At 50.9% G+C, this 17604-nt stretch overlaps 1 protein-coding gene across 9 annotated transcripts in view; it reads left to right on the top strand.

Moving 5' to 3' along the window:
- Window positions 1-17362, top strand: part of ARHGEF2 (Rho/Rac guanine nucleotide exchange factor 2) — a 64513-nt gene extending 47151 nt beyond the window's left edge. For 8 of the 9 annotated variants that reach the window (XM_084768932.1, XM_084768930.1, XM_084768936.1 and 5 more), the window contains 13 exons: window positions 390-507; window positions 672-920; window positions 3894-3970; window positions 5576-5745; window positions 7289-7356; window positions 9293-9493; window positions 9795-9911; window positions 10015-10082; window positions 10398-10433; window positions 10616-10666; window positions 10917-11360; window positions 13891-14059; window positions 14736-17362. In XM_084768932.1, coding sequence (XP_084625058.1) covers window positions 390-507; window positions 672-920; window positions 3894-3970; window positions 5576-5745; window positions 7289-7356; window positions 9293-9493; window positions 9795-9911; window positions 10015-10082; window positions 10398-10433; window positions 10616-10666; window positions 10917-11360; window positions 13891-14059; window positions 14736-14809 — 1842 coding nt within the window. In that variant the 3' untranslated portion in view covers window positions 14810-17362. The remainder of the gene's footprint in view (window positions 1-389; window positions 508-671; window positions 921-3893; window positions 3971-5575; window positions 5746-7288; window positions 7357-9292; window positions 9494-9794; window positions 9912-10014; window positions 10083-10397; window positions 10434-10615; window positions 10667-10916; window positions 11361-13890; window positions 14060-14735) is intronic. The other variant, XM_084768931.1, reaches the window with a different exon arrangement.
- Window positions 17363-17604: the final 242 nt, after the last annotated feature.

Here is a 17604-nt window from a genome sequence, read left to right on the forward strand (position 1 = left end):
CCAAACCTCCCGTCCCCGGGGTAGCCTGTGCTCTTAGATCTCTATGCAGCCGCGGCTGGCCTGGAACTCACTCTGTAGACAAGGCTGGCCTCAAAACTCAGGAGATCCACCTGCCTCTGCCTTCCATGCTCTGGCACTAAAGGTGTGCACCACCACGCCCAGCTCACGCCTAGATCAGCAGCCAACCCTCACTGGGCAAGAGGATGTTGGATTAGTTTCTCTCCCGTCTTTATCGGTTTGCTCATCACCACAGACCTGTGACATTCTCGTCCCCCGTTTTCCTGAGGCTGTTCACCGAGGCTAATATGGGGCGGATGCCAGGCTGGGCCAGCTTCAGAGCTTGGGCTCCTAGTCTTTCTGTCCCCTTAGTCTTTCACCTTCCCTTACAGAAAGTGACCCGTTCAGCTGTGATGAAACGACACGGGGTCCAGGAGTGCATTCTGCTGGTAACACAACGGATCACCAAATACCCAGTGCTCATCAGCCGGATCCTACAGCATTCCCACGGTGAGGAATAGCCTGCCGGGGGACGCCCAGGAGCTGGCCAAGGGGTGGGGGGGTGGGGAAGCGGGGTGGTGGTGGTGGTGGAGGGGATCTGAGCAGCCTCCGGTAGAACTGGGCTGGAGTGGCACCAGCCGAACTCTTCTCTCACGCTGGGCCTCCGGCACCAGGGATTGAAGAAGAGTGCCAAGACCTGACGGCAGCCCTAGGGCTCGTGAAGGAGTTGTTGTCCAACGTGGACCAGGATGTACACGAGCTGGAGAAAGGGGCCCGCCTACAGGAAATCTACAACCGAATGGACCCTCGGGCTCAGACCCCCGTGCCTGGCAAGGGCCCCTTCGGCCGAGAGGAGCTTCTGCGGAGAAAACTTATCCACGATGGCTGCCTGCTCTGGAAGACCGCCACAGGTCGCTTCAAAGGTCAGTGGTCCTCTTAGCCGACCCGATGATAAATCATAGTTAGATAATCTGAATGGAAGTTGCAGCCAGCCTTTAGGGACGATGTTTACAGCCTTTCGCCAAGGGTGAGGTTCGGAGGGAAAAGGCGTGTAGCCTGTTGCTGCAGAGGTCTGAGCTCTGCGTTTGATGTGAGGGGCCAGTCGGAGACTTCTCTATTTGGTTGCATTTGTTTCTGCGATCTGTGAGTGCCCAGAGAAGCACCATCCTAATTAAGAGGACATAGAGACACAGATTAGATGATTCCGTCAACCGCAGTCCCAGCAGAGATACGTTTGGGACACCCAGGGTGGGAACCGAACACTGAGGAGGACAGGAAAGTTGGAGCAGAGCAGTCAGGCTACAGGGCTGTGTTGGGTGGTGTGTGTGTGTGTGTGTCAGGGTGTGCTACCCTAGGCTCGATTTTCAGAATTTATCTGCACTTCCAAAGTCCTTGTCCCTAAATCAGGACAAGAAATTAGGACCTCTAAACCTTGGTTTTAGAGGTGAAGGAGCCAGAGCCCATATAAAATTCCACCTGTGCTGTGAAATTCCTGCTCCTCGGGCCTGGGTACTGTCAGTCTTTACCAGGCTTTCTCCTCCATCCATTTCTCTCCTTCCCATCCCTCCCACGCAGCAGCTAAGAATATAAAGCATCGAGGATTAAAAATAGCAAGGCTGGAGAGCTCTATTTCTGAGCGATTAGCAAAAGCCCTCCCCTTCTGTGTCCACAGTTTAGTAAAATCCCCACAGGCAAAGGGGGACCGAGTCTTCTTGACTGTGGCATTCGGGTCTTTTTTTTGTTGTTGTTGTTTTGGTTTTTCGAGACAGGGTTTCTCTGTGTAGCCTTGACTGTCCTGGACTCACTTTGTAGACCAGGCTGGCCTCGAACTCACAGCTATCCACCTGCCTCTGCCTCCCGAGTGCTGGGATTAAAGGCGTGCGCCACCACGCCCGGCCCCGGCATTCGCGTCTTAAAGAGCTGGTCCTTGGGTGCCCCCCCTCCCACGTGATGGACTAAGGCGGATCTGAGAGCCTGGAGGTGGGGCAAGAGAAAGCAAATGAAGCAGGGCCTTCTGGGGTTAGAGGAGATGAGATTAGTTGGGGTGATGGGTGAGGGGTGGCTTCAGCCCTGTGTTACTGCAAGGAAACTAACTTTGTCCCTCTGTGTGTAAAAAGTGCGCTAGAGTACCTTAGAAGGTACCTCGTTGGGGCTGGAGAGATGGCTCAGTGGTTAAGAGCACTGTCTGCTCTTCCAAAGGACCCGGGTTTAATTCCCAGCCACCACATGGCAGCTCACAACTGTCTGTAATTCCAGTTCCAATGGCTCTGACACCCTCGCGCTAAAATAAAATTAAATAAATTATTTAAAAAAAAAAAAGAGGCTGGGCATGGTGGCGCATGCCTTTAATCCCAGCACTCGGGAGACAGAGGCAGGCGGATCGCTGTGAGTTTGAGGCCAGCCTGGTCTACAAAGTGAGTCCAGGACATCCACGGCTAACACAGAGAGACCCTGTCTCAAAAAAAAAACAACAAAAAAAAGGTACCGCGTTAGTCAGACGTCAGGCGTGCAGCTTAAGCCTAAGAACACAACACTCCTTGTTCTGGGAATCTTTTAACAGAAAAATCCTGGATCAAGCTAGGCCTGGTTTTATTTGCTTGTAGTTTCAGCTATCCAAGAGCTGAGGCCAGAGGATTGCTTGAACCTATATGTTAATATATGTAACTGTTTATGTAATAGTGGGTTTATAGAACCTGCAGAACAAGCAGTGGCTATGCAGGCATGGGGTGGGGTGGAGTGGGGGGTGGCAGAAAGGTCTAGAAGTCTGAATTAGGGGCTGGAGAGATGGCTCGGTGGTGAGCAGCGCTTACACTTTTTGCAGAAGATTGGGGTTCAGTTCCCATCATAGGAATTTAGAATTTACATCTGTGTAACTCCAGTTCCAGGGGATTTGACGCCCTCTTCTGGCATCTGTGGGCATTGCATGCATGTGGTACACATACACACATGCAGACAAACACACACATACAGAATGAACTTTAAAGAATCAGAACTGAGCTGGGAGTGGTGGCGCACACCTTTGGTCTCAGCACTGGGGAGGCAGAGGCAGGTGGATCTCTGTGAGTTCAAGGCCAGCCTGATCTACAAAGTGAGTCCAGGATAGCCAAAGCTACACAGAGAAACCCTGTCTTGAAAAACCAAAAAAAAAAAAAAAAAAAGAATCAGAGCTGGCCAGGTGGTGGTGGTGAATTTAATCCCAGCACTCTGGAGGCAGAGGCAGGCAGATCTCTGAGTTTGAGGCCAGTCTGAACCACAGAGTAAGTTCTGGGATGGTGTCTTGTTATGTAGTTTTTGGTGGGCCTACAACTTGCTATGGAAACTAAGCTGATCTCAAACTTTTAGAGATCTGCCTGCCTCTGCCTCATGAGTGCTAGGGTTACCACACCTGGCCAAAACTGGCTGATTGAAATAAAAATAAAAATTTTGGGGGGCTGGAGAGATGGCTCAGTGGTTAAAAGCATTTTCTGCTTTTCCGAAGGTCCTGAGTTCAATTGCCAGCAACCACATGAAGGCTCACAACCATCTATAACATGATCTAATTAATGTGCACTGTATATATACTAAATAAATAAATCTTTAAAAAAATTTTTTTTTGGCTGGGGACTGTGGTGCACACCTTTAATCCCAGCACTGGGGAGTCAGCGGCAGGCAGATCTCAGAGTTCCAGGACGGTCTGGGCCACAGAGAGAAACCCTGTCTTGAAACTTGAAACATACACACACAGGAGGAGGTTGGAGGTCAGAAAGGGTGAAAGGAAGCAACAAGAAGGGAGAGAGACCTGGGCCCAGGACTGGAAAGCAGTCTGATAAGGTGACCCTGGTCCTAAGGGAGGAGGTAAACAGTTCTTTCTTTGAGCCTTTAGTGCTGACCATTTTCCAACTTTGTGTCTTGGCAAGATGTGCTGATGCTGCTGATGACAGATGTGCTAGTGTTTCTCCAGGAAAAGGACCAGAAGTACATCTTTCCTGCCCTGGTGAGCCTTCCTTCTGCTCTCTTCATCCATTGTTTTTCTTTGTGTGTGTGTGTGGGGGGGGGGCACGGGTGTGGTTCGAGACAAGGTTTCTCTGTGTACCCTTGGCCTTGGCTGTCCTGGACTCACTTTGTGTACCAGGCTGGCCTCAAACTCACAGTGATCTGCCTGCCTCTGCCTCCCGAGTGCTGGGATTAAAGGTGTGCACCACCACTGCCCAGCTCCATTGCTTTTCTTTTTTCTTTTTTTCTTTCTTTCTTTTTTTTTTAAAGAATTTTATTACTATGTATACAGTGCTCCGCCTGCATATACATCTGCAGGCCAGAAGAGGGCATCAGATCCCATTATAGATGGTTGTGAGTCACCATGCGGTTGCTGGGAATTGAACTCAGGACCTCTGGAGGAGCGGTCGGAGCTCTTAAGCTCTGAGCCGTCTCTCCAGCCCCTCCATTGCTTTTCTTACCAAGCCCAAGACAGCCTTACAGAGTCAGATGCCTGTTGCAGCTGTTCATTCTATGTGATAAAAGGTCAGGTAGTGACCAGGTGTCGTCCCCGCGCACAGGCCTGTTCCCCCAGGGAGGAAGCCATTGTTAGCAGAATTCTGTAGATGATGACAGTAAAACTTAGAGGCCAAATATGGAAACACACGCCTGTAATGGCAGCAGCATTCGGAAGTTAGAGGCAGGAGGATCAGGACTTCAGGGTCCTTCTTAGCCACATGGTGAGTTCAAGTCTAGCCTGGACTTTATGAGACCCCATAAGTAAGTAAGTAAACCTACTGTGGCATGGTGGCGCAGGCCTTTAATCCCAGCACTTGAGAGGGAGATGCAGGAAGATCTCTTGAGTTCAGGTCAGCCTGGTCTACATACCAAGTTCCAAGCCAGTCAGGGGGCACATAGTGAGACCCTGTCTCAAAAGACACAACAAGAAAAGTAAAGCAGGCACAAGACTACAATCCCAGTAAAACAAGGGAAACAATCAAGAAGAGACTTGATACCCTACGATCATATGGGAGGAGGTCCCCCTCAGTCACAGCCATAGGGGAGGGCAGTGAGGGGAAACTGGGAGGAATGGGAGGATACAAGGGATGGGATAACAATTTAAATGCAATATGAATAAATTAATAAAAGGAAAAAACCAAGGGAAACAGAGGCAACTTTGAGGCTTGTCTGGGCTACATAGCGAGTTCAACACCAGGTTAGGCTACATAGTGAGATGTACAGGGAGGGGGAGAGAGAGAGAGAGAGAGAGTTGATTCTAAATTGTCTTGGGTGGTACTGATGCTCGACTTCTTGTATATACAGCATCATCTTCAATCCTTCTGTTATTTCTGGACTGAAAACCCAGCTATTAAGGATTAGAATTCTGGCTGGGGAGATGGCTCAGAGGTTAAGAGCACTGGCTGCCCTTCCAAAGGTCTTGAGTTCAATTCCCAGCAACCACATGGTGGCTCACAACCCTCTATAGTGAGATCTGGTGCCCTCTTCTGATGCGCAGGCACATATGCAGGCAGAGCACTGTATCCATAATAAATAAATAAATAAATCTATCTGTTTAAAAAAAAAAGGATTAGAATTCCTAGGCTTAATTTTTCCTTTTCCCTAACAGGACAAGCCTTCGGTGGTGTCCTTACAGAATCTGATCGTAAGAGACATTGCCAACCAGGTGAAAGGGATGTTTCTGATTAGTGCTGGCCCTCCTGAGATGTATGAGGTGCACACAGCATCCCGAGATGACCGTAGTACCTGGATCCGTGTCATTCAACAGAGCGTGCGCGTGTGAGTGTGTGGCTTCGGGTCCTAAGCAGAAGACTTCCTGGGAACAGAACCCATCATGAGGGGCTGGCTGGCTGGGGCAGGAGCTGGGGATAGACAAAATGAGCCAAGACTGGACAGGGCACGTGGGAAGTTCTAGTTTTTATTCAGACAACCCAGCTAGCCCTCCGTAGCACTTTGAAGTGGCAAAGGGTTGCGTAGAGAGATCTTGCATGGTGGTGGCACGCCTGCCAGCAAGTCACGTAGTGCCAGCTGCACCGACGTCACTGGCAATAGGAGGAAAGCTCTTCTTTGGGTTATGCTACATTTTACCTTCACTTTCTAAAAGTGATAGGATAGAGTGATTAAAAGCATTTGGTATAGCCGGGCGTGGTGGCGCACGCCTTTAATCCCAGCACTCGGGAGGCAGAGGCAGGCGGATCGCTGTGAGTTCGAGGCCAGCCTGGTCTACAGAGGGAGTCCAGGACAGCCAAGGCTACACAGAGAAACCCTGTCTCAAAAAACAATAAAATAAAAAGCATTGGAATTAGAGAACAGAATATGTTTTATCCGTAAACTCCAAGCAGTAGATACAAGAAGTAAACCAGTTGTGCTAAACCAGTAAGTCCTTAGGCTGTCCTTAGGTCAGCCATTGGATTTTAAGTAGTCAGTCAGGTGTCTAATTGCAATGCAGAAGTAAAAAGCTCAGGCAAAAACGTGGAAGACAGCCTGGCGTGGTATGAATGCATGTAACCCCAGTACCTGGGAAGTGGAGGCAGAAGAGTCAGAGTTAATGGCTCAGTCTTGATGCATAAGGAGTTCAGGACCAGCTTGGTCTCAGGTCCTGTCTTAAAAATTACAACAAGCCGGGCGTAGTAGCGCACGCCTTTAATCCCAGCACTCGGGAAGCAGAGGCAGGCGGATCGCTGTGAGTTCGAGGTCAGCCTGGTCTATAAAGTGAGTCTAAGACAGCCAGGGCTGCACAGAGAGACCCTGTCTCGAAAAAACAAAAACAAAAAACTATAGCAACAACAAAACCTACAACAAGCCAGGCAGTGGTGGCGGATCTCTGAGATTGAGCCTCCTCTACGGAGTGAGTTCCAGGACAGGCAGGGCTACCCAGAGAAACCCTGTCTCAAAACAAAACAAAAAGCCCTAAAAACTACGACAGAGTTAGTGATGTAGCTCAGTGGTTAGGGTGCTTGCCTAGCATTCTGGAGGCCCTGGGTCCCACCCTAGCACACTTAAATCTGAGTTTTGACCCACAGAGGTTCAGAAGTTGAAAACAATAGCAAAGACGTTGACAAAATGAGTTCTTGAAGACCACAGTCAGAATAAACTCCTCTTTGTATTTTCAAAGCTAGAGGTTGGATGCAGGGCCTTGTGTGTACCAGGCCAGGCCAACATCCTCAGTGCAGGCCTTCGGGGCGGTATATGGTGATAGGTGGGGAAGTTGGGGCGGAGACTCCCGCGGTGTGAGGGGACGGTCCCGCAGAACGTGGGCAAAGGAGGGAAAGCGGATTGCTGGTGCCCTTTCCACAAACCCAACCTGCCTGTCGCCCTGCAGATGCCCATCCAGGGAGGACTTCCCTCTGATCGAGACGGAGGACGAGGCCTACCTCCGGAGGATCAAGAGTAAGTCCCCTCGCAGGGAGTGGGCCCATTTATGGCATGTCCATACCAGATGCCACGATACTCTCAGAAGGTGAGAGAGGGGCTGAAGGTGACTCAGAGGTAAAAACACCTGCCTTGTCCTTCGGGACCCAGGTTTGATGCTCAGCACCAACCTGCTGACTCACAATTATCTCTAATTCCAGCTCAGAAGATCGCTAAAGCCTTCTGGCTACCTCGGTCACCGGCACATACATATATGCAGGCAAAACTCTTACATACATAAAATAAAACAATCTTAGGGAAAAAAATAAACAAATCTTTGGGGGGGGGGGAATGAAAGTTTCATGTAGGCTAGTAGAGGTCTATCCCAAAATAAATTTTTGGTTGGGTTTTCTTCCCTAGACAAGGTTTCTCTGTGTAGCCCTGGCTGTCCTGGACTCACTTTGTAGACCAGGATGGCCTCGAACTCACAGAGATGCCCCTGCCTCTCTGAGTGCTGGTCTTAAAGGCATATACCATCGCTCCTGGCCCCCAAAATAAACTTAAATGAAAAAAGCCAGGTTTAAAAGAATGTGAAGTGTATGCAACAATTTTGTAAGATTAGTGCAGATAGAAGTAGATGTGTGTGTGTGTGCGTGCACGCCCGTGTGTAATAGAGTATCTAATATCTCTATGTCCCAAGGACATCTAATGCCCTCTTCTGGCCTCTGAGGGCACATGGTGTATAGATGTACATGGTACAGAGACATATACGCAGGCAAAACACCCATATGCACAAAAATAAAGGTTAATGCCAGGCTTTTAATCCCAGCACTTGGGAGTCAGAGACAGGAGGATCTCTGTGATTTCCAGGACAGCCAGAACTACACAGAGAAACCCTGTCTCAAAAAACAAAAACAGGCTAAGCCAGGCGTGGTGGTGCTCATCTTTGGTCCCAGCACTTGGGAAGCAGAGGCAGGCGGATCACTGTAAATTTGAGGCCAGCCTGGTCTAAAGAGCCAGGACTAACCAGAGAAACCCTGTCTTGAACCCCCCCCAAGGCTCCTTAAAGAAAGAAGGCTTTCGGGCTCGAGAGATGGCTCAGAGGTTAAGAGCACTGGCTGCTCTTCCAGAGGTCCTGAGTTCAATTCCCGGCAACCACATGGTGGCTCACAACCATCTATAATGAGATGGTGCCCTCATCTGGTGGGCAGGCACACATGCAGGCAGAACATTGTATAAATAATAAATAAATTTAAAAAAAAAAAAGAAAGAAAGAAGGCTTTCGAGGCCAGCCTGGTCTACAAAACAAGTCCAGGACAACCAGTGCTACACAGAGAAACCCAAAAAAATTTAACAAAAATTTAAAAAATTAAATAGAAAAATAAATAAATAAAAGAAGGCAGGATTTCTTTGGGGCTATCCGTTCCAGAGAGTTAGGGTTGAAAATGGTGGGAACAGCAGGTGGCAGGCATGACAGCTGCCCCGAGTGACACACTTCCTCCAGCAAGGCTCCACCTCCTAATCCTCCCCAGAGAGACTGGGGACTAAATATTCAAATGCCTGTGCCTCATGGGAAACATCGCACTCAGACTACCACAAAGGGTGTCTTCAACTATATATGGCGTTTGAGGCCAGGTTAGTCATACAGCTGACTGCAAGTCACTGTGGGAAGCTTCAGCCGCTGAGTGAGCAGGTCTCCACAAGCTCTCATTAACATGGAGAGAACAAGGCAGGCCGCCTCAACCCTTATGTACAGACTTTTCTAAACAAACGTCACGATGATCTACAACACACACACACACACACACACACACACACACACACAGATTTTTGTTTTGTTTCACATGAGGAAATGCTCCAAGCCTAACAGTGAATTCCAGCCTCTCTGCCTATGCTGCCCCTCTGCCCCGGGCTGCCCCTCCCTCCGAGGCTTTTCCGGTCCTTTCCTTGCACACTCACCTGTCCCTATCCGCAGTGGAACTGCGGCAGAAGGACCGGGCGCTGGTGGAGCTGCTCCAGGAGAAGGTCGGGCTGTTTGCTGAGATGACCCACTTCCAGGCCGAGGAAGATGGCGTCAGCGGGATGACTCTGCCCGCCCTGCCCAGGGGCCTTTTCCGTTCTGAGTCCCTCGAGTCCCCCCGAGGCGAGCGGCTGCTGAGGGATGCCATCCGTGAAGGTGAGGGCCCTCCCACTGAAGCGTTGTAGGGTCTTCGCTCAGCGTCACACGGTGAGGCCCTAGACCAGGACGATGTCAACCCATAGAGGCCCCTGAGGCTTTGTCCTGGAAGAGCAGAGGAGGAGATCTGACCTTCCTATTGGCTGCCACTCGGGTGTTTTTGATGTCCCCTGGATGCCACATGGCTGACTGAAACCCCACTACCCATATGTGGACTCCCTAAGTGTTTGAATGGTCAGTGTGTGTTGGGTGAATCCCCCATGGGCTGTGTGTCCCACCCCCCCCCCTCCTTTCCCCTCAGTGGAAGGCCTGAAAGACCTGCTGGTGGGGCCTGGTGTGGACCTGCTTTCGACACCCCGAGAACCAGCCTTGCCCTTGGAATCTGACAGTGGTAACACCAGTCCTGGGGTCACGGCCAGTGAGTATGGGGCATGAAAACAAGATGGCAGTGGCTAGTGAAGGGGGATGGGTCCCGGGCTTTGGAAGATGGTAAACCCTGTTCCTCCTCTCTTCCGTAACAGATGGAGAGGCTAGAACCTTCAATGGCGCCATTGAGCTCTGTAGAGCAGACTCGGATCCCAGCCAGAAGGTAGGTTCTTGGGAGAGTCCCGGAGTGGCCAGAGGAAGGGCACAGCCGGCCTGGGGATCTTCAGTAGAAAGCTGCTGGGGCTGGGCAGGTGGTGGTGCAGGCCTTTAATCCCAGAGCAGAGGCAGGCTAGTCTGTGAGTTGGAGGCCAGCCTGGTCTACAGAGTGAGTCCAGGGCAGCCCAAGGCTACACAGAGAAACCCTCTCTCAATAAACTAAAAAGAAAGAAAGAAAGGAAAGAAAGAGAAAAAGAAGGAAGCTGGGGCAGGGCCCCTAGGTCTGTGCCTGCTGACTCCCCATTGGCGTTTATTTCTGCAGGATCGGAATGGAAATCAGTTACGGTCGCCCCAGGAGGTGAGATGAGGATTCTGTGGTATCTGAGAAATCATAGCGCGGTGTAGGTGATTTTAGGGGAGAGCCTGTACTTTTAAGTATGTCTCAAGACATCGCTGTCTCCACACCCTTGGGATTGCTTCTGGGCACGTAGCCAGTCCTGGAGCTTGGGTACACTACCGCATCCTTTCCTCTGTCCTCAGGAGGCGTTACAGCGATTGGTCAATCTTTATGGACTTCTACACGGCCTGCAGGTCAGTGAGCAAGGGCTGGCATGGGGAAGAAGGGGAGGAGCCAGCCAGAGGTGTCCATGTAGGTGACAGTCTCCCTAATAGGCTTAAGTACCAAGCCAAGCGCTCTGGGTCCCTGTGTCGTCCTGTCCCCATCCCTCCACCCCTCCCACCCACCACCCACCCCCGACCCCCGACCCCCGTTTGAGAGAAAGGTGGGCAGAAGTGGCTTCTGAAGCACCTTGGCCTCATCTCCTCCCCCCCACCCCCCCAGGCTGCTGTGGCCCAGCAGGACACTTTGATGGAAGCCAGGTTCCCCGAGGGCCCTGAACGGTGGGAAAAGCTGTCGCGAGCCAACTCTCGCGATGGGGAAGCTGGCCGGCCTGCGGTTGCTCCCGGGGCTCCTGAGAAGCAAGCCACCGAGCTGGCACTACTGCAGCGGCAACACACCCTGCTGCAGGAAGAGCTGCGGCGCTGCCGGCGGCTCGGGGAAGAGCGGGCCACCGAAGCTGGCAGCCTGGAGGCCCGGCTCCGGGAGAGCGAGCAAGCCCGGGCCCTGCTGGAGCGAGAGGCTGAAGAGGCCCGCAGGCAGCTGGCCGCCTTGGGCCAAAACGAGCCACTCCCAGCGGAAGCCCCGTGGGCTCGCAGGCCTCTGGACCCTCGGCGCAGGAGCCTTCCTGCCGGCGATGCTCTGTACTTGAGCTTCAACCCCCCTCAGGTAAGGCTGCTTGGAGGGGTGAAGGGACACTCGTGAACCTAAGAAACCCCCACAGGACACCCCCCAGCTGTTGGGGATTTGAGCCCAAGTGACTGCAGACAACAGATTTGAATGACAGTACTCTTTGGGCTGTGGGGGAAGTCTCAGTTGGTAAAATGCTTGCGGTGTAAACATGACAACCTCAGTCTGACCTCAAGAACCCTGAGTTCAAAGCCTAGTGCTGGGGAGGCAGGGACAGGTTCGCTCTCTCAGCTCATTGGCTGGCCAGCCTAGCCTGTTTAGGGAGTACCAATAGGAGACCATGTCTCATAAATCAAGGTAGATGACTCTTTTTGGCCGGGGTGGCGTGAGGTAGGGGGTGTTTCAGACAAGATCTCTCTCTCTGTAGCCTTGGCGTCCTGAAACTCACTCTTTGGACCAGACTGATCAGTAATTCAGAGAGATCTGTGGGCCACCACCAGGCTAAAGTGGCTGACTTTTTTTATTTTTTGGTTTTTTTTGAGACAGGGTTTCTCTGTGTAGCCTTGGCTGCCCTGGACTCACTGTGTAGACCAGGCTGGCCTCGAACTCACAGTGATCCGCCTGCCTCTGCCTCCCGAGTGCTGGGATTAAAGGTGTGCGCCACCACGCCCAGCTCAAGTAGCTGACTCCACCCGGGGCTGGAGAGATGATTCAGTGATTAAGACCACTAGGCTGGTCTTCCAAAGGACCTGGGTTCATTTCCCAGCACCCTCGTGGCCTCTCACAACTGTCTGTAAAGCGTGGTCTAGGGGATTGAACACCCTCATACAGACAGTCATGCAGGCAAGTCAGTGCACATAACATTAAAAAAAAAAAAAAAGAAAGAAAGAAAAAAGGAGGAATCAAGCTGCCTCTAGCCACATCACATCATCTTTCAGGCTGGAGACGTAGCTCAGCAATTAAGAGCACTGATTGCTCTTCCAGTGGACCCAGGTTCAATTCCCAGCACCCACATCACTCCTATGAATCCGGCATTTTCTCACATACATATATATCCAGGCAAAACACCAATGCACATAAAATAAACGTTGACTGTGAAGACAAAACAGGAGCCACATTGTTGTTAAGGAGCCAACATTGGTATACATTGTTATTAAGTCTCCATGCCTTACAAGAGTGTTTTTGTTTTTTAAGATTTATTTATTTATTAAGTATACAGTGTTTTACTTGCATGTGCCCCTGCCCTCCAGAAGAGGGCACCAGATCTCACTATAGATGGTTGTGAGCCACCATGTGGTTGCTGGCAAGTGAACTCAGGACCTTTGGAAGAACAGGCAACGTTCTTAACCTCTGAGCCATCGCTCCAGCCCCAAGTTTCTTTTCTATAAACCCACTGTATCCTGCAAACCATGCTTTTCAACCTGTGCTGAACTTGGGTGTTTTGTTTGTTTCTTGTTTTTTATGTGCATTGGTATTTTGCCTGCATGTATGTCTGAGTGAAGGTGTCAGATCTTGGAGTTACTGAGAGATGTGAGCTGCCATGTGGTTGCTGGGAATTGAACCCGGGTCCTTTGGAAGAGCAGCCAGTGCTCTTAACCTCTGAGCCATCTCTGCAGCCCCCTGTGCTGAAGTTGTAACCCGCAGTGTTATCCCGCTACTTTGCCTTGCTAGGCTCCTGACCACGTGTGATGACTCCTCTCCCCTTCCTGGTGTGTTCTTGCACTTTTCAGGCAGCCTTGAGCTCTGGGTCCCCCGCTCTTTAGTCCAGGTGCTAACAGCCCATTTTCTCAAGAGCTGTTTTCTATCAACCCTAACCCCCATAAAAGGGACCCCAAAAGCCAGTAAGGACCTGTTTTCTGAAACCCCGACTTAGGGGGAAGCAGTCATCTGGCCAGGCTCCTTTGCACTTCTGAATATAGCTTGCTTTAGTCAGACAGTTGTGTGGGCGGGGATTATTATTATTTTCTTGTGTGTGTGGTTTTGTTTTGTTGGTATTATTTGTTTGGTTTCTTGAGACAGGGTTTCTCTGTGTAGCCATGGCTGTCCTGGACTCGCTTTGTAGACCAGGCTGGCTTTGAACTCAGCGATCTGCCTTCCCAGAGTGCTGGGATTACAGGAATGTGCCACCGTGCCCGGTGGAAATGTTTTTTTCCTCAGGTCCAGTATGACCTCTGGCTTCCTTATACAGAGTGCACACACATTCAGACAAAAATATTTAAGGCTCAGTCCCATGGCAGAGGCCTGTGCAGGTCTCCAGCGTTTGCGAGGAACAAATACGCTCTGTTCAAGTTTTCTGCTAGTAGTCTATTTGGGATCTGATGGGTACCTGGAGTTCTCCATGTGAAGGCTCAGACTGGAGGACCAGCTGAGCCCAGTGGATTACAGAGTGTTCAAGGCAAGCAATATGGTTCTCACTGAGAGGAGAGCCAGTTAATGGTCGAGCTACTGAGAATTAGTCATTTGGTTGAACCCCAAGATAACGAGACATCTTGGGGCCCTCAGAGGGCTCATTGCCTGGCCCACTCCTGCCTGTAGTTTTCACACTGGGCTTCTCTTTTTCTTTCCATAGCCCAGTCGAGGCCATGAGCGCCTTGATTTGCCTGTGACTGTTCGTTCCCTCCACCGACCTTTTGATGACCGAGAGAGCCCTGAGGAGCGGCTGCAGGACAGCAGTGACCCTGACACCGGCAGTGAGGAGGAAGGTAGTGGCCGCTTGTCTCCACCCCACAGTCCACGAGGTGAGACCCTAGTTGGGGATGTGGGGTCTGGGTCTGAGCCATCGGGACTGCAGCTTTTAAATGTATTCTAAGTGACTCCTGAGGAACTTGTAAAAAGCAGTGTTTTCCATTGGTTGGTGACTCACAACCTTTGGTGTGGTGATGCATGCCTTTCATCCTAGCTCTCAGGGGGAGGCAGAGGAAGGCTGATCTCTGTGAGTTCAAGGACAGCCAGCCTGATCTACAAAGTGAGCCCCAGACAGCCAGACAATCCTGACTTAGAAAAAAAAAAAAGAAAGAAAGAAAGAAAGAAGTCAGGCGTGGTGGTGCACGCTTTTAATCCCAGCACTTGGGAGGCAGAGGCAGGTAGATCACTGTGAGTTTGAGGCCAGCCTGATCTACAAAGCAAGTCCAGGACAGTCAAGGGTACACAGAGAAACCCTGTCTCGGCGGGGGGGAGAAATCCATTTTAAAATAGTTTAAAGACTGCCATGGCCTAGGTAAGGAAGTACAAAGGTATCACATCTCTTAGAGTTAGTTTCCTGTCCCAATGGTGATTTTGCTGCCCGAGGGTTATCCCACCAGGGTGCTCAGAGGCCCCGCCCCCCACCCTAGGGCGTTTGTGTGACTCTGTGCTGCTCCTCATGGGAGATCCTGCCTCCTCTCTCATCACCTCTGCCCTGTGTCACACCTCCAGACTTCACGCGAATGCAGGACATCCCAGAGGAGACGGAAAGCCGAGACGGCGAGGCGACAGCTTCAGAGAGCTAAAGGGACCCTTCCCCTGCCTGGTGCCCCACTGAAGAACATTAGAAAACGGGGCAAACCTTGGGGACTCCATTCTGCCAATAATGAGGGAATATTTGAAAGAACTGCTGATTGTCCTTGCTAGTCCCTGGATCCTTGGATCCCTGGGGGCCGTGGAGGACAGGGGGATTTAGAAGCCACAGCGCCCCTAGTGGCATCCAAGAGCTACAGTAGCACAGATGCCACTTTTTCATGCCTTCTTCCCTCTACTTAGGAAAAATTATTTATTTATTGTTTAATGGTAATGGGGGGGGGGGTGATTTAAAGGACCAGGGACATGGGAACCAAGCCATAGGGATCAGAGGGCCTCTACTGTAACACCACTGGGACAGCCTGACCCCCACCCCAGTGACACCCATCTGTGGCCACAGAACCTGCTGCCCCTTTAGGAGGGCTGTGGGTAGGACCGTGTCCCTGTCCCCGCTCCCCTTAGCCTCCTCCTGCGGGTCTTCCTTCTCTTCAGCCTCCATGGAAATCTGGCTCCTTGGAGTTGATGGCGTAGAGGCTATAGGGGGGCCGTATGTGTTGCGGTTGGGGGACAAAGACTCCACAGGGACCAGAATGTTTTGGGGGTTTTTTGTTTGTTTGTTTGTTTCTTTTTTGTTTTTGTTTTTGTTTTTTGTACCAAAGCCAACTGCACGTGTTTTATATTTTTAAAAGAAGATTGTAGGCACTTCTAGCTCCATGTGTTTGAACTTGAGGAATTGGGGAGACTGGCTTCTTTCATCTATAGCCAGGGGCTCCTATTCGGGATTCTCCTCTCTCCCTCTCACCTCATCTCCCACCATGGCAACTACAGTTGAACCGTAAGCAAGAATGGGGCGGGGCAGAGATTGTTTTTCAATGCAACCCAACCCTAATGCCCATCATCGATAGCTATTTGTCTGCCAATTTGATTTTTTTTCTTTTTCTTTCTTTCTTTCTTTCTTTCTTTTTTTTTTTTTTGTTTGTTTTTTAAAAAGGACAAAAACAGTAAGGACAAAGGAAAAGAAAAAAGCTCAAGCAGGGTGGGGGGGATGGGGATGAAAAACCCGAAATGCATGAGGTGCTGTCTCAATGCCCATTCCGAGGATTGCGGTGGGTGCCTGCAGCCAGGCAGGCGGCCGTGGTTTCTGTAAAGGGGCTTGTCACTACCTCACTAAAGAGGGCGCTAACAAACGAAGCTGCCTTGTTACAAATCTCAGATTTACAAGGATGGAAACAAAGCGGCACTCAGCCCCCACTGGCTGGCGGTGACGCCAATATTAGAAAACTGAAGTTTGCATCTTCATTTGTATGCTGTGGTTTGGATATCACGTCCGGATCCTGCCGCCCCTCAGTTCCTCCCCCGCCCTCCGCGTCTCATGCCCACAGCATCAGGGCCCAGGGCTGACTTGTCAGAGCAGCAGCCTGTTCATTCTGTCTCTTGGAAAGGCAGTAACTGGTTTCAGTTCTTGGTTTTTGGTCCATTCCACTTCCTGTTTCTAGGCCCTACCCTTAGCGCACGCGCACGCGCATGCACACACACACACCCATGGCCTATGAGGTAAGGTAAGGAGGAGGGTCTCAGGACCCCAATGGAAAAGGAGAATTGAAAGTGCTTGGGCAGCAGGCTTTGTGGGGCAGCCAGCATCTTCCTCTCCGTCGGCCTCTGGCCTTTAGGCAGCACTTTCTATCCAGTCATGGGATTCTTGGGCCATAGGCATTGTTTTATATGTTTACTTATTTACTTTAGTATTAACTTTTGAGACCAGGTCTTGCAATGAAGCCCAGGCTGGCCTTGGACTCACAGCAATGCTCTTGCCTCAGCCTTCCAAATGTTTTGAATTACAGGCATGAGCCAGTATGCCCCGCCTACGTTGTTTTTCTTATATACAATTGGTTCCCAAAAAATTGCCAGGCCTCACGTCCTCTGCCTTTACAAGCAGCAGCCCTTCAGTTACAAGCATGCTGAGCCTCAGGCAGCACTAAGGATCTGGAGCCCAAACATGAAAAAGTCAAGTGGAGGAGACTGTGGGAGACTGTGGTGGGGTTGGGGGGGGGGCTGGGCAGGGAGAACAGTTTCCCAGCATTACCCAGAGGGACCAGGAGAAAAAACCTAGACCCTGCGACTGAGAGGCTGAGTTTTTCCTGCTATCTGTTAGCATAGCCCCACCCCTCATGAGCCCAGAGCCACCTCATTGGTTCCTTGCCCTTCCCCTCCCCAAATCCCTTAATTTTTCTGACCTTAATTTCTGTGCCTGTGTGCTCTGGGATTCAGGGTCCAGCTGTTTACCTAAATCACACTGCTCCCTTAGAAAGTAGGGCTACATTCAGTTACTTGAGCTGATTTTGTCAATATTTACCCACCCCAGGGTTCTGCAAAGCAGATGCCCACCAGAAAAGGCAATATCCGCCCCAGCCAGGCCATCAGGGCCGCTGCTGGGGAGAGAGGGGACCATGCCCACCTTCCCAGATGGCTGGGAATACACCTGGCATTTTGAAGCCGGTTTAAACATTATCATAAAGAGGAAATTAAACATCAAGAGGCTAATTAAATCTTGTTTCCCATCCTTTAATATGTTGTGAGTTGGGCGACTCTTAAATGCTCCTCGGCAACTGGCAGGGACAGGCGGCGGCGCCTGGAGCATTGCGGAGGGCGTCTCCTCCGTAGGTGCCGCTATTCTGGGGCCTTGAGTGCCTGGTCACATCCTGGTTACAAAGCGTCCCCAGAGCCGGGTCCTGAAGGGAGGGCACGGAGTAGGAACTAAGCTGCTACCTCCTCTCCGTTCCGGAAGCAG

The sequence above is a fragment of the Acomys minous genome, assembly GCF_964271855.1.
Source record: "Acomys minous genome assembly, chromosome: 19".
Classification (NCBI taxonomy): Eukaryota; Metazoa; Chordata; class Mammalia; order Rodentia; family Muridae; genus Acomys; species Acomys minous.